This window comes from Stegodyphus dumicola, chromosome 9 (assembly GCF_044657685.1).
Source record: "Stegodyphus dumicola isolate Sdum_Otavi_A_Nest chromosome 9, ASM4465768v1".
NCBI classification, from domain to species: domain Eukaryota; kingdom Metazoa; phylum Arthropoda; class Arachnida; order Araneae; family Eresidae; genus Stegodyphus; species Stegodyphus dumicola.
The window spans coordinates 4,080,693-4,094,414 of NC_140776.1; the positions used below are offsets into that span (position 1 = coordinate 4,080,693).

The window sequence follows — 13,722 nt, forward strand, 5'->3', positions numbered from 1 at the left end:
AAATGCAAAATTATATAACATTTGCAGCAATGAATATGAAATGAATAAAATAAAATATTTATATTAAAAGTTTAGAGTTTTAAATATAAATTGGAAACCATTTTACTCTGCCAAAAAAAAACTATTTCATCTTAATACTGTATAAATGCTCCTGCATATGTACTTGCTGTCTTATAGATTAAAACTAAACATATGAAAAAATGCCAATTTATTAAGATGTTTGAAATTTTACTATATAGAACGTAGTATACTTATGACAGCATACTGGCAGTAAGATTCTTGTACATACTTCATTGTAAGTTAAAATTGTGATTGTAAATTACAGATTTTCTTTCAAAAATAAGAAAATTTAGTTGAACGTATTTAATGCATCGGTATTTTATCAAGAAAATGATGTTTGCCGTCTTTCTTAGTCTGTAGAAAGTTATTATCAGACGTGTACGTTTCACTTATTGTTTATTAAACATTCAAAATCAAACCATAACCCATGCACCATTCCATAGCACTCTTCGCGCTCAGCTTGCAACCGAATCAAATAAGAAATGAGTGAAATCCGTACGTTTAACGAATATTAAAACGCACGTTTAACGAATACTATAAATGGTAACCCTAAACACTAATAGTTTTCCTAGCATATTTAATAAACAAAATGGAAAGCTGCTATATTGGCAAAATTTCGGACACTTGGCGACTGACCCCTAATCTCCAGACTAGCCATACTTTGTTTTCAGTGATACCTCACCTCCTTATTTCTCTTTCTCTTGCACGAATTCCTTATGTTGCATTTAACGATAGTGCATAATACATCGCCATGTTAAGACTTTCAAGCCCCTTAAGCTGCTGCACTTTTGCGGAAAGTTTTAAAAATGTTCGCCATTAAACAATTAAGTTCAGAATTTTGTTTCTGACCTCATATTTTTAGTTACATGCAAATGCAAACATTTCATAATTCATTTTGTGTACAGCGCTGGAATACGATTCCGAACTGAAATATCCTAGTCAATTTTTATCGGAAAGACGTCACACGTTTCGCATTTTCCTCATTTTAAGAGAAAGTGTATGTGTATATATATATATTTTAAATTCTAATGTGAAGCCTGATATTCCTCAGGTTTTAAAAGCAAGTAATTATCGATAGAATACAACTTTCACTACTTAAAATTTAGATTTGGACATATGCTATTGTCTAAATAATGTATGTTATAGGCAAGGAAAAATTTTTTGTTAGTTTTGTTCCCCTCCCCCATATTATTATATTAAACCTGTGTAAGTTTTATTTATAGGGTATATTATACGAAACTCCAAACTCAAAGTGGTGCTAAATTATACGTTTATTCATGTTTTCAGAAAATTGTACTTTTGAGGTTTACTTTTCAATTAAATTTTTGCCAGTTTTAATACAGTTTTCGTAAAAGGTATTTTCTGTATGAAGCTTATTACGTTATGCGTTAGTACTTTGCGTTTTCTACTACTAAAGTTGCCTTCGAGAATTAAAATTTAATTAACAGCACATACGGTCAATGATAAAAGCATTCCTTTAACTAAAATTAAGCTCCGTTAAGTTTAAAATGAATGGTTTTATTTAGAAGCTGAATAGATTTATGCTATGCAAGTTAAACTTTAGCAATTATAATTTAATCTTTTTTTTTTTTTTTTTTTTTTTTTTTTTTTTTTTTTTTACACTTGGGAAGAATGAAAATTTCGTGCATGCTGATTACTAGCTAAGTAAGTGTATATACGTTACGTTAGGCGTAAAGATGTATTCGATATTTAAAACGTCAAATATAAATAAGCAATCAATCTGTTCTAAGATTACCTCACTTTCAGACGAATTTGGTCACTTTGGAAGTGCTCATCTTAGAAAAGCAAAGTTCAATACTAGTCTTTACTTATATTCCCTGAAATACTGGCCACTTTCGGAAATAATCGTCTTAAGTGGTTTTTGGTTCATCGCAAGTTTAGAAAATGTTGCCCAAGTAGATGTCTTGATTTTAAAAGTAGAGAAAATAGAATCCTTTTGCTCTTGAGCAAGGCATATTTAGACAATCTGGCACCAAAGCCACTCACCTCTTTTTCAGGAGTCTTCAAAGCTAAATTCCCTTGTTTCTGGGGCCCACTAAAATCTGCTGCCCTGTCTCGAGGTTTATGGGCGTCTTTTACCAATCTTAAGTAAGTTATCTTGACTTCGAAAAATATGGCGCATTTAGTTTTTTTTAGTTACTAATTTCTTTGTATTAATGAATGATAATAAATGATAATCATTAAATGCTGTTGATGCTGCAGCAGTTCTTAGAGTAAAATATTTATAAATTTGATTAATGTAAATAATTGTTAATTTTTTTGTAAATCAAAGACATTTTATTAAACACAATTTAATAAAATGTATTTAAATACAATATAAATACAGTTATTTAATTTTCTCAATAATTAGAGTGTTCTTAAGCATTATTTGGTTGATTGCATGTAGTTTAATTCACATTTAACCCTGTAAGATCTTATTTATTTTTACCGAGGTAAGTTATTCTTGACTGATAGCTGTTCTTTGCTGCTTAAAAAAAATAAGCGGAATAATAATATCAGTGGAATTTACTGTTATGTGGAAATGTTCTTCACAATTCAGCTAAATGCTTTTCATGCGAAACTTTAAACTACAATGATATTTTTTTTATTAGGGGAAACTATGGGATTCTTTAAATATTTTGCCGTTGCTTTGTTGGCTATATCTTCTACCAACGCTTTTACATGCCCACATGATGGAAGTACTTTCTACCATGCCGATGTTTCCACTGGATGCCGAGTAAGTAGTTCGTTTCTTCTTTCATATATCAATATACATTTTTATTGCTGTCTTTAGATACTGAGAATGCGAATGCTCATTTATCGTAAAGAAAATTTAAATCTTCCGAAGTAATAGCTCTAATGAAAGTAGAAGCTTTAATGCTGTCGCGAGATACAGATTTTAAGACATTTTTTAATTTTTTTAGCACGATTATGCTTTATTTTTTAAAATAATATGTTTATATATCTATAAACATATACATCATGCTGAAGAGTATGAAAAAGCGTTAGATTTTCTTTTTATATTTGCACCAGCAGAAATTTCTAAATAATATTATCCTAAATCTTGATTGATATTGATTTTTCCTTTAATTTACATTTTAAGGCATACATAAGTTTCCGATCCACCAGCGGCCGAGTTGTAAAATAGCTGATCACTGGGAGTTCAGTCCGGAGATTCGAATCCTGGAGAAAGGGCTCTCTGCATGGGCGCTTTCGTGGATTTCCCCATGTGTAACATGTATACGAATAAGATTCTCCACGAAGGCATCTCTCTCGTTAGCCATATAGCCATCGAGTGCTTTGCTACAACCAGCTAAATCATACCAAAATCATATAAATTTGCTCTTACTATGATAACAAGCCCGTTGATTGGTATATTGTTACTCTAAAGCAGATGTAAAATGTACATTATACAAATTATTGTAGGTGTACTCGATGCTTTATGACTATATTTAAAAAATAAATCTTGCAATCGATTATCTTTTCCGAAGAAAATATTGGCAACATGACATTTTAATATTGCAATGACTTTTGATAGCTTAGTCGGGACTACTACTAGAGAGAATCCGCTGGAGCCGTTACCCGAGATAATCGAAGTTCTTAAACACATTTAAGTTTTAAAAGCATCAATAATTAATTTATTAAAAGAAATATTGACTGATTTCTTGAAGAATATGGTACTGAATTTTAATGTGACATTCTCAAATAAAGTTATCCATATGTTTTGCCTATATAAAATTTCACTGAAAGTTATTTTGAACAAAGTTCTTGGTATTAAGTAAATAGATAGGGACATATGATGATTTAAAACTTGTAGTAATACTCAATTATTAACCTTCTTTTAGTTTTTAAAGCTTTAACATTTGCATTTAAATCGTGTATATTTTTGCTAGTAAATGGTTATGCGTAATTTCTTTTTAGCTTGTTATAAATTGCAAGAGATGAAATTTAGAATTTATATTGTTATATATTTAAAATATTTAAATTTATTAAAATTTTAAATATATTATATATTTAAAATTTATATTAAATATTTTGTTTGGAATGTATGCATATTTACTACATTTTATATAATGTCTGAGTAAAATTTCAGTTAAGCTTCCAGATAAAACGTTTTTTTTATCTCACTTCTTAACAGTTTGGCATTTAGAGGTTCCTGTTTTAATTTGATGGACAGGGTGTGTGTCTGTTACTTTAGAACAGTCGTTCCAGGGCATTTTCTCCTATCCAAGTTGCCTCCTAATCAAGGTGACAAAAGTTGTCGCACATAATTGAGTCCATTCTGTGGAAATATATCCATTTAGTCAAATCACTAAAAAGTATATGAATACTTAAGTAATGAATTGCAAAACTTATGAGTTCTATATTGCATTACAATTAAATCGTAATTATAAGCTAACCTCGAAATATACCTTACATGTTTAAAAAACTTTATATTGTATAATTGTTGTTATTTTTACGCTTTTATTTTTAAGTTAAAAATTTAATAAAAAGTACAGGAAAGAATTGTCTGTACAAATTTCAAGTACAATCAAGAGAAAAATAGATTTGCTATTAAATTTATGGAAACATGTCATATTTTCGCAGATACCTTTAAGAGCTTAATCGTAAAAATGTCAAATAAATTTATTGAAGTTATTCTCCTTTTACATAGGATCTGTTTATTCTGTAATAAATTAAATTGCGAAAGATAACTTTACGATGCATTTGCATTTTGCTTTCTTGTATAAATTAGAAATATGTACTTACTCGATTTTTGATTTTTCTTTTGCGCCCTGAAAATAAGAATGATTTCTGTTAGAAAACGTTTCCTTACGCATATTTTGCTAAAATCCATAAATCCATCCATTCCCCAATCTATTGTTCTTGATTAAATATTTTCAGTCTTTAGAAATTTACTAATATATCTGCCGACTCTCCTGATTTTACTCCGCTCTCATAGATCCCCAAATTTTCCGTTTTTTAACTTAAATTTTAAGAATAGTAAGTGTTTTACAGCAATAAATACAATTTATTGAATTAATGAAATATAAATTGAGCAAATTTCATTTCCCCATCTTTAGTGATCTTCAGCATAATTTTTACTATTAAAATTTGTGCGATCTGAATTGTCTGAGCCTTCAATACCGTAATATAAACCCCTAACCATTATACCGTCTGAGCGGCCAAGTTTGAAAGTGTAAGAAAATGATAAAAAGAAACTAGCCAAAAGATATAAACATTTATGTTATGATGTATCTCACTTTTCTGAGAGTAATATCAGAACAAGCCCACGAAAATTATCGGGGCGTGAAGAGCAAGATTGCGCCTGTCCATACCTGCCAACTTTTACGAATTTTTCCTAATTTTTACGAAAATGCGTTTTTCTTTACGACTTTACGATCGTAATCCATTTTTTACAATTTTTTTTTCCTTTTTCAAGTGTTTTTAGTGATTTTTGTCAAAATTTTAGAATTTTTCGCCAATTCAGCGATTTTCGCCAATTGTATGGTGTTTTACCGCCAACTACCGACTACTTCGAACCCAGTAACCTGCGGTTTCTCCCAACTCGCCGCTTAACCAGCCAATCCAATGCGCTGAACTTGTTTCTCCCACTCTTTTCTTTGTGGGCGCCAGATTATTTTTTCGCGTTCGCTTCAGCAGCAAGGGAATTACTCAGCTCGGACTCAGCAAGCGTGGATTGTTGCATTCTGTTTTTTTGTTTTGTTTTGTTTGCACGTGCTACGAATTTTCTTAATACGTCGTTGTTACGAAATGAGTTAAAAAAACCGTATTCTCAATATTTTCGGCCTGTCTACAAAGCCGAATTTACAACAATTAAAGAATCCTTCAAAGGAAATAACTATGCATTTTGCAACGTGTGCTTGTGTGACTTCATAATAAGTCACGGAGGAAGAAGCGACATTGTGAAGCATGTTAAGTCTAAAAAGCATGAAGTTGATGCTTCGGCTTCGACAACGTCAAAGAAAGTGGATGATTTTTTTTTTCAAATTCGGCTACGAATTCGGATGCCGATGTCATTCTACACAGTAATGCTGAGTGCGAGAGAATCTTCAGTGTTGTGAAGAAACACATAACTATGTTTCGTTCTTCAATTTCACCAAAAACTCTAGAAAGCATTTTAATTGCTAAATGTTATGAGGAAACTAATTGTTATCACAGGAAATTTTCCAAAGAATTTTTGGCTAAAGCCAAAAGATGCACTCTAAATTCATTGCAATAATTTTTTTGTGTAACATTAAGTTCTTGTTTTATGTTTCCTAATAAATTTTTTTAGTTACTACTTAATTGAGATTTACTAATGTAAGTACAATTTTCTTTTTCTATTTGTATAAATTGTTATTTTTTTAATATCAAATCTTCGTGTTCTTCTGAATTTTGGAGAAATCTTCAGAATTTGGGGGAGAAATCTTCTGAATTTTTATCTTTAGAGGTTGGCAGGTATGGCCTGTCGTTTGCAAGTGCCCTGGGCACTATACAGGTGACAGTAAGACTTTGCTTAGTCCCCTCCCCTTCAGTTTTAATGGAGAGCACACCAGGGAGACAGATCCAAGGGTCTGCCATTTCTCTTACCCTACCAACCACCTCTCGAGCAGACGTTCTGCTCGCCGCTTAGTTATAGTGCCCCCCATGCCGCGCAGACTGTGTACGTTTATAAACATCCATGCCTTCTCCGGGAATCGATCCCGGTACGGCAGTCAGCGTCGCTAGACTTGTCGGTTTAAATCACTGCGTTATGGCTCGGCTCAAGAGGACTACCTGCCTTGCAGTTGTCCTAACTATATTAATACCGAAAATAAGGAAATTTTTATAATAGACGTTGCCAATCTCGCGGCCCGAACTCCGAAAATATTTACGCAGTTCTGCTTATTCGTTAGAATTTAAACCGGAACCAAAGTACCACTATTTAGCGGTTTTGCCCATTCGGCCACTAGCGGACTCCTCAACTGATAAAATATTCCTCGTTCAGTAATTTCAAGACAGTGGCTTCCTTCAGAGCATATTGTTTTGACTCGTGCTTGCAAAATTTAATTTAAACACAGTTTGAAATTAATAGATTGAGTTATTTGGTTATCGCAAAACATATTGGGGTTTTGCTGGTTAAGGGGAATGCTTCGAGGAAGACTTTCTAAAAAGTTATTAATATTCATATGGAGAAAACTGTAAATGAATGAGATAGCTTATTCGGCAGGATCCCTGCTTGACTTGAACTGCCAGGGACTGCTGTCTTCAGTGACCAAGGGATTAGGGCATTCCCGTGGTCACTGAAGGAGCACCACGTGTAATTACAAATAAGGAAATTGCTTTCACTTGCATTATTTTTAGAGCTTCAGATTTCTTTAATTATTAAAATTTCTGATCAACATCTAAATTTGAATTCGGTGTTTTATATTGTGTATTCAAAAAGGAAAAGTAATATCTATAGTTCTTTCGATTAAAAATGTTATTTTACTGAAAAGCTTTAGTCATCTTTCGTAAGGGGGGTAAAAAATGGGATTGTATTGATACTGATGTTAGTGACTGCTGTTTAGTAAAACGGTAGTGATGATAAATAAATAAGACAAATTCTGAAAATATAAAGAGCGTAATACATATTTTTCTTAAATCTCTAACAGCTTATAGTTGGCTTTGTATTACTTAGCCTTTAATGCTGTTGAATTCTTACTTCGGTAAAAGAATTTGTAAAATTTGTAAGAAAGTATATAAATAATTTATAATATTCTTTTAAAAAATTATTTTTTAAATATTATTTAAATATTATAAATGAAGCTTGTCTAACTGAATATTTTATTTACTGTTACAGGTGTACCACTTATGCGAGAATTCTGAATTACAAACTTTAACGTGTCCTAGTGGAGAAGCCTTCAACTTCCACACTTCTCGGTGCGAAGATGCATCGACCTTCCACTGCCATGAGACTGGCCATGGGCACCATGTTCACAAACGATCAACTGAAGAAATCAACAGCATAAGTATTGAAACCGCTAAAAATGCATTGATTAAATTTGTGAAAGAAGTGAGACCCTTAATTAGAGAAGCTCTCATGGAAGTGGTCCCTACTCTTTATGAAAAGGTACGAAAGGATTATTATCCCATTTTAAAATCCGCTGTAGAAGATGTGTTGCCTATCATCAGACAGAAGCTTATACCTCATGCACTAAAAGCTATGGAATATGCTAGAAAAATGAGTGCAAGGATAATAGAAAAAGCTTACAAGTCGTATGAACTTTCAAACTCAACACATATCAATATCGTTTCGTTTTCAGATGTTGCCCATGATGTTTCAAATGACATCGAACCAATAGTGAAATTGGGAAGATATTTTTCTTCCAGACTTCTGCAGCAAACCAGACCCAAACGCGATACTTCTAATCAGGAGGAAAGCCAAATTCCTGACATGTTTCTTGGCTTAGTGGAACCAGTTTTGGAAACCATCTATGTGAGCATTGACCAAATGTTCTCAGGAAACGAGAAAACCTTGATGAGCAAATTAATTTTACCTAGCATATATGAAATAGCTCAGGATCCAGAAAGTGCATTTAATATCAAAAAAATCTTCTGGTCTGCTCAAGCTTCTTTTGCACCGCTTATTTCAGAAATGTTGAGTATGCAAACTTATTCAACACCTGAAGGAACTGTCATTAGCGTTCCTACAGCTTCGATTGAGGCAGCTATGCGCAAATTTCAAACTGAAACGAAACCTATCATTAACAAAGTCGTTAGTAAACATTTACCCTCCATCCTCAGAAGAGCAGCCACTTTGGAAAACCTTATTTTAGATGCAGTTGATCGTCTGATCAAGGCTTCTGCATCTCGACTTGGCCTTCTAAATGATAACATTCTCAATTTTATTCCAAAACATCGTTCTGTGATTAAAACCTCTAACTCAACCCATACTAATACATATACGTACACAGAAATTAAGAAGGACTTAAAGCCTATAAAAATTACCCTCTTTCAAATTCTCTTAGATTACATGAGCAGATTACAAGATTCATGGATAAACTTATTCTTCAATAAAGATTCTGTATTATACCGACGTCTCTTGCATAATGAGCCAAAGTATGCCATACCTGCCGCGAATGAGTAAATATTATTAACATTCGTTTAATTAAATATTTAAAAATGTGCCATTTTTTATGATTATGGCAAATAAAAGTATGATATATGTAAGTGAAAGCATGTAAAGAATATGAATAGATACTAAATGTAACAACTAACAATTTTACCTTTGATTTCTTTTTATTAACATTTTTAAAGAGATGTAATATATGTGGATTCAATAAAAGTGTTTTAGGGGTTATTTATGTGCAGTTTATTTTCAAATAGTTTTAAATAATTCATAATTACTTTTGTAATTTCTTATTCATCATCTGTCACATTTTTCACAAGTTTTAAATTATTCATAATTGTTTTTGTAATTTGTTATTCACCACCTTTCACATTTTTCAGAGTTACATTATGCTCAATCAGTAAGGAAATAAGATATTGTAGTGGGAATGTAAAAGTGAATGTTGAAAATCAACTATATTTTATCAAATTTTACTTTTATACTGCTGATCAATTCTGATTTACATGGTAAACAGTTAAGAGAAGAGACAGCTATCAATTTTCGAAATATATTTTAATTACTAAGAATGTTTGTTTCATTGTTCCGATTCACTGTTTTATAGGACAATCATTTTGAATTTAAAAACTGTAAAATTTATTTATGCATAATTTGAACATAAAATTTTAAATCAGTGTGATTCTAAGCCATTAATTTATATTGTTTCCTTTATATATGATAGATTACGCTTCCTAAATGAAATAGTTTTGCAAATGGGTGATTAAACGTAACTATTATATTGTTCGCAACACTTTAATTAATTTTTATCTTAGTCTTATTTGAGTAATTTTAAAATATGTACTTATATAAAATTCAAAGAAAACATGAATCCTAAATTTTAGTAATACAAAATAAGATTTTTGCTCATTGCTTTAAAACATTTTAGTAATTTAAATTCCTATTGTTTTACTATTCAATGAGATGTTACAAATTTTTAGCTCCACAAGTCAGTCTAATTTAAGAATTTTGGGATCTTTATTATCTCCAAGAAGTTAAACGTTTCCAGTCACTTTTAAATCACTCAAAACAAGAAGAAATATGTTTCAGATGAGAAATCTGTTTCAGATGATTTAGAAACAAATCATTTAGACAAAAATCCTAAAACAATGCAAAACGCGGGAAAAGAATTCATTAACCCCATGGAAAAGAATGTATTCAGGTTAACGTGTTTAGTACAGAAATATTTACAGTAGATTATATCTGAATACCTTTCAGTTATGTCTGTATGTGCCAAAAAGAAAGAGAAAGAACATACAAAATTTATTCGAAAGGAGTGTCTGGAAAATTTTATTGATATGTTTCTCCAGCTTCACATCTGAAGGCTACTTACAATTGATATCATTATACTGTTACTTCATAATGGAGAGAAGTATTTATTGGTAAATACATATGGTGGTTAAAATTTTAAGAATTCTACTTTTTTAAAGTCGCATAAGAACTGCTTATTTTATTTAACTAATAGCAATATTTTATTATAATAAATAAATATTTTCCCGCATGGATTTGGCAACAACGTTTGCTATAATGAAATTTTCTGCATGAAAAAAGCACATTTCTAAAAATATCTGCAGAATTTTTATTGATATTTGAAAGATGTCATTGCACTGTCCAAAATATTATTAAAAGGTACATTCCTTTTAAGTTGTTTACAAAGCATTAATTATCATATTTTTGCAATAATGAGAGATTTTGTGCATTAGTGATAGTGAAAAACTTCTCTTATTACCCACTTGCGATGCTTAGTACAAAATATAAACATGAGCATTAATGAAAATTGAACCATACACAGTTATACACGAATGGATCTTTGAGATGCACTTACAGCTGACATTTTCTTATGCACATAATTAATTATTAAATAAACTCATTGCACGAAGTGAGCTAAATTATCTTACATCGCAATTTTATTGTTAATACGCATATGTAAATTTGAATACCTTATTTAGTAGTGTATCCCCCCTTTTTTTTACTAATTTTACCTCTTGAGAACCGAATGAAAAAATATGTAGTGTTTGCTATTTACTAAAGAGACAACGTAGATGATAAGACATAGTATATTAAAAAGCACATGTAAAGACACATTAATATTACTATAGTACGTATTTCAAAGAAATTATATTTTTCAGTAATATTTTTATTATTATTACTATAAATTTCAAGTCTAAAATGTAAGCTGAAAAACAAGAGGAGTAAATATGATGATCAAATATCGAAAATTAAATATAAATTGAATCTATGTTTGTAAATCTTATGTGATATCATAGTATTAATAAATGGCATTAAATTAATGTTAATTTTTGGGTACTGTAAAGGATTATAGTTATTCTTTTCTTTAAAGAAACTAGTCTATTTGTAAGGAATTTTCTGGCAATTAACCAGTTTTTTGACTGTTTACTGGACATGATTGTCTGCTCATTTATTCCATTTTAATATTGTTGACTTCTCTGCATTTATATTATGATCTACGGGGCAAAATATGACCAAAGTTCCCATTGATGAATGCTCCACGTTATTTCATTTTAACTGTCTTCTGTAAAAATTTCAGAGAGCAAGCAGGCTGTCATTTGATAAATAAAATTAACCAGTTATTTATAATTTCAGTATTGCTCCTTTCCATGTTTCTTACCAGAATACAAATGAATAGCCAGTGTTTAAAATGAGGTTTTGAGTTTAAGAAAGAGCGAGTTCCTTGCTTCGTGTTCATATTATGTGTTAGTTTCCTACCAGCTATGATAGTCGTAATTATTCGGCTTTGCTTTCTATCGCTGCCGACACTTTGATTTTGGTGCTCTGATAGAGTAATGAGTAATGTTTAATTAATGAGCTTCTAGTAATATTTAATTGTCAGATCTAAAGTCTCTTCAAAGTTTGATTTAAATTTGCCTGGTCTATTTTAGTTGCATCACCACGAGTTGTGTCTTATATTGTAGCACAACAGAGTGCGTTTGTGTACTAATTTCTGTTATTTTGTTATTTTAACCTTCTCACGACTTTGACGTTTGTTTCAGACATAGAAATAATTAGCTTCAGGTCTATTAGAGCTTCTTGACTAATTAGCCAGATCTAGATCTCGACCAGTTTTAGTGAAACCCTTCATACTTTCTCTATACAAACTCTTTTAAACTTTAAAAATGGTGAAAAAAACATCGGGACAAAAAGTTCATCTTTTATCGTTTCTAGAAAAGGCGGCCATCAATTTTTATAGGATATTTAGTGTTGCACTTCAAGTCGATTTGCATTTGACTTAATGAATTAGTTTATAGTACTCAACTTGAAAATCTGTGTGCTATGGTAAATGTCGAAAATCATTCACATGTCTGTACGATAACTGCAAATAACCGACCTCAATAATTCCGCACTTAAATTTCTTTTGGATGAATAATCTTGCACCTTATGCTCATTGAGAGAACGTGTTTTACTTAGATACGTTTTCTAATTATTACAGTTACTATTAGTTAATTAAATTAATTGAGTGTCAAAATTATCGGCGGGTACGAGAAATATAAATGACACAGTGCTAATTCCTATCCCGTGTCATATTAGCTACCTATGATATTAAGTATACTGTACCCTTCTTTTAAGTTATTTTAAAGAGGTGCAATGGAATTTAAGAGCACGTTATGCATTTAAATTTAGAAATATAGCATCTGTACTACATATTTAAACTTACAAAAATTGTTTTACAGAGTGAGGGACCCCACAAATCCATTAGTCTTTGATGCCTGAAATTTCAATAGATGGAATTAAAAGAGGAATTTATTATATCAATATTGGAATAAAATTTAAATAACAAGAAAATTAAGTCTTGAACCAATTCAATATAGTGCGTAAACTTCAGACGCTTAGTCAAAATTTATGATCGACTAAAACTGTTTAAGTACAGTCTGCATGTCCTCTGAAGGAGAGAATCTACCCAACGCGGTAAAACCGAGATGCCTGGTCAGTCGACATATTTTAAATAAGTGTTTTTGAGTTCAAGTTGCCATTCCATTTTACCCTCAAAAGTGCAAAAATACCTCTTTGCTTTAAAACAATTCCATGAATTTTGCAGCTAATAAATAAATCTTCATAAGAAGACTGAAAGTTAAATTAACATGTGAATTAAGTATGAATTGGTTTTCAACTGGTGCTTTTTATTAACATTCTTATGGTTGAAGTATGCGAAATTTTTGTGAACCACAAATCAAAGAATAAAAACGAATATACTACTATGATAAATCTGAGTTAGTTGTAAGTATTCTCATATTTGTTCCTGTTTTAGGTTTTATTTTCACGGAGATAGAACACTTATTAGACTATTTTCTGAGATTTTCTAGATCAAAGATTTAAGTGCAGACCAAATCAAGTTAGCCTGCACTAGACAATTGAAGCCTTTATTTACTTTAAAAATGAGAGATCATTTTCGAAATGCCCAAAATAAAATTTCGTTGTGACATGAAAAAACAACTTGAATTGTCTTCTGCTTTCTCTAACTTCGTATCACAAATTGTGAAGTATATAAAATTTCCAACAGTACCGCACTACACAGCAATTACAAATATACACTTTTAAGA

The 13,722-nt window shown here is 31.0% G+C and overlaps 1 protein-coding gene across 1 annotated transcript; it reads left to right on the plus strand.

Annotated features, from left to right (window-relative positions):
- Nucleotides 1–2,673: 2,673 nt before the first annotated feature.
- Nucleotides 2,674–9,354, plus strand: LOC146995289 (uncharacterized). Its single transcript, XM_085824511.1, has 2 exons — nucleotides 2,674–2,797; nucleotides 7,865–9,354. Exons 1-2 carry the CDS (start codon nucleotides 2,681–2,683, stop codon nucleotides 9,149–9,151), a joined length of 1,404 nt encoding a protein of 467 aa, XP_085680637.1. The 5' UTR covers nucleotides 2,674–2,680; the 3' UTR covers nucleotides 9,152–9,354.
- The last annotated feature ends 4,368 nt before the right edge of the window (nucleotides 9,355–13,722 follow it).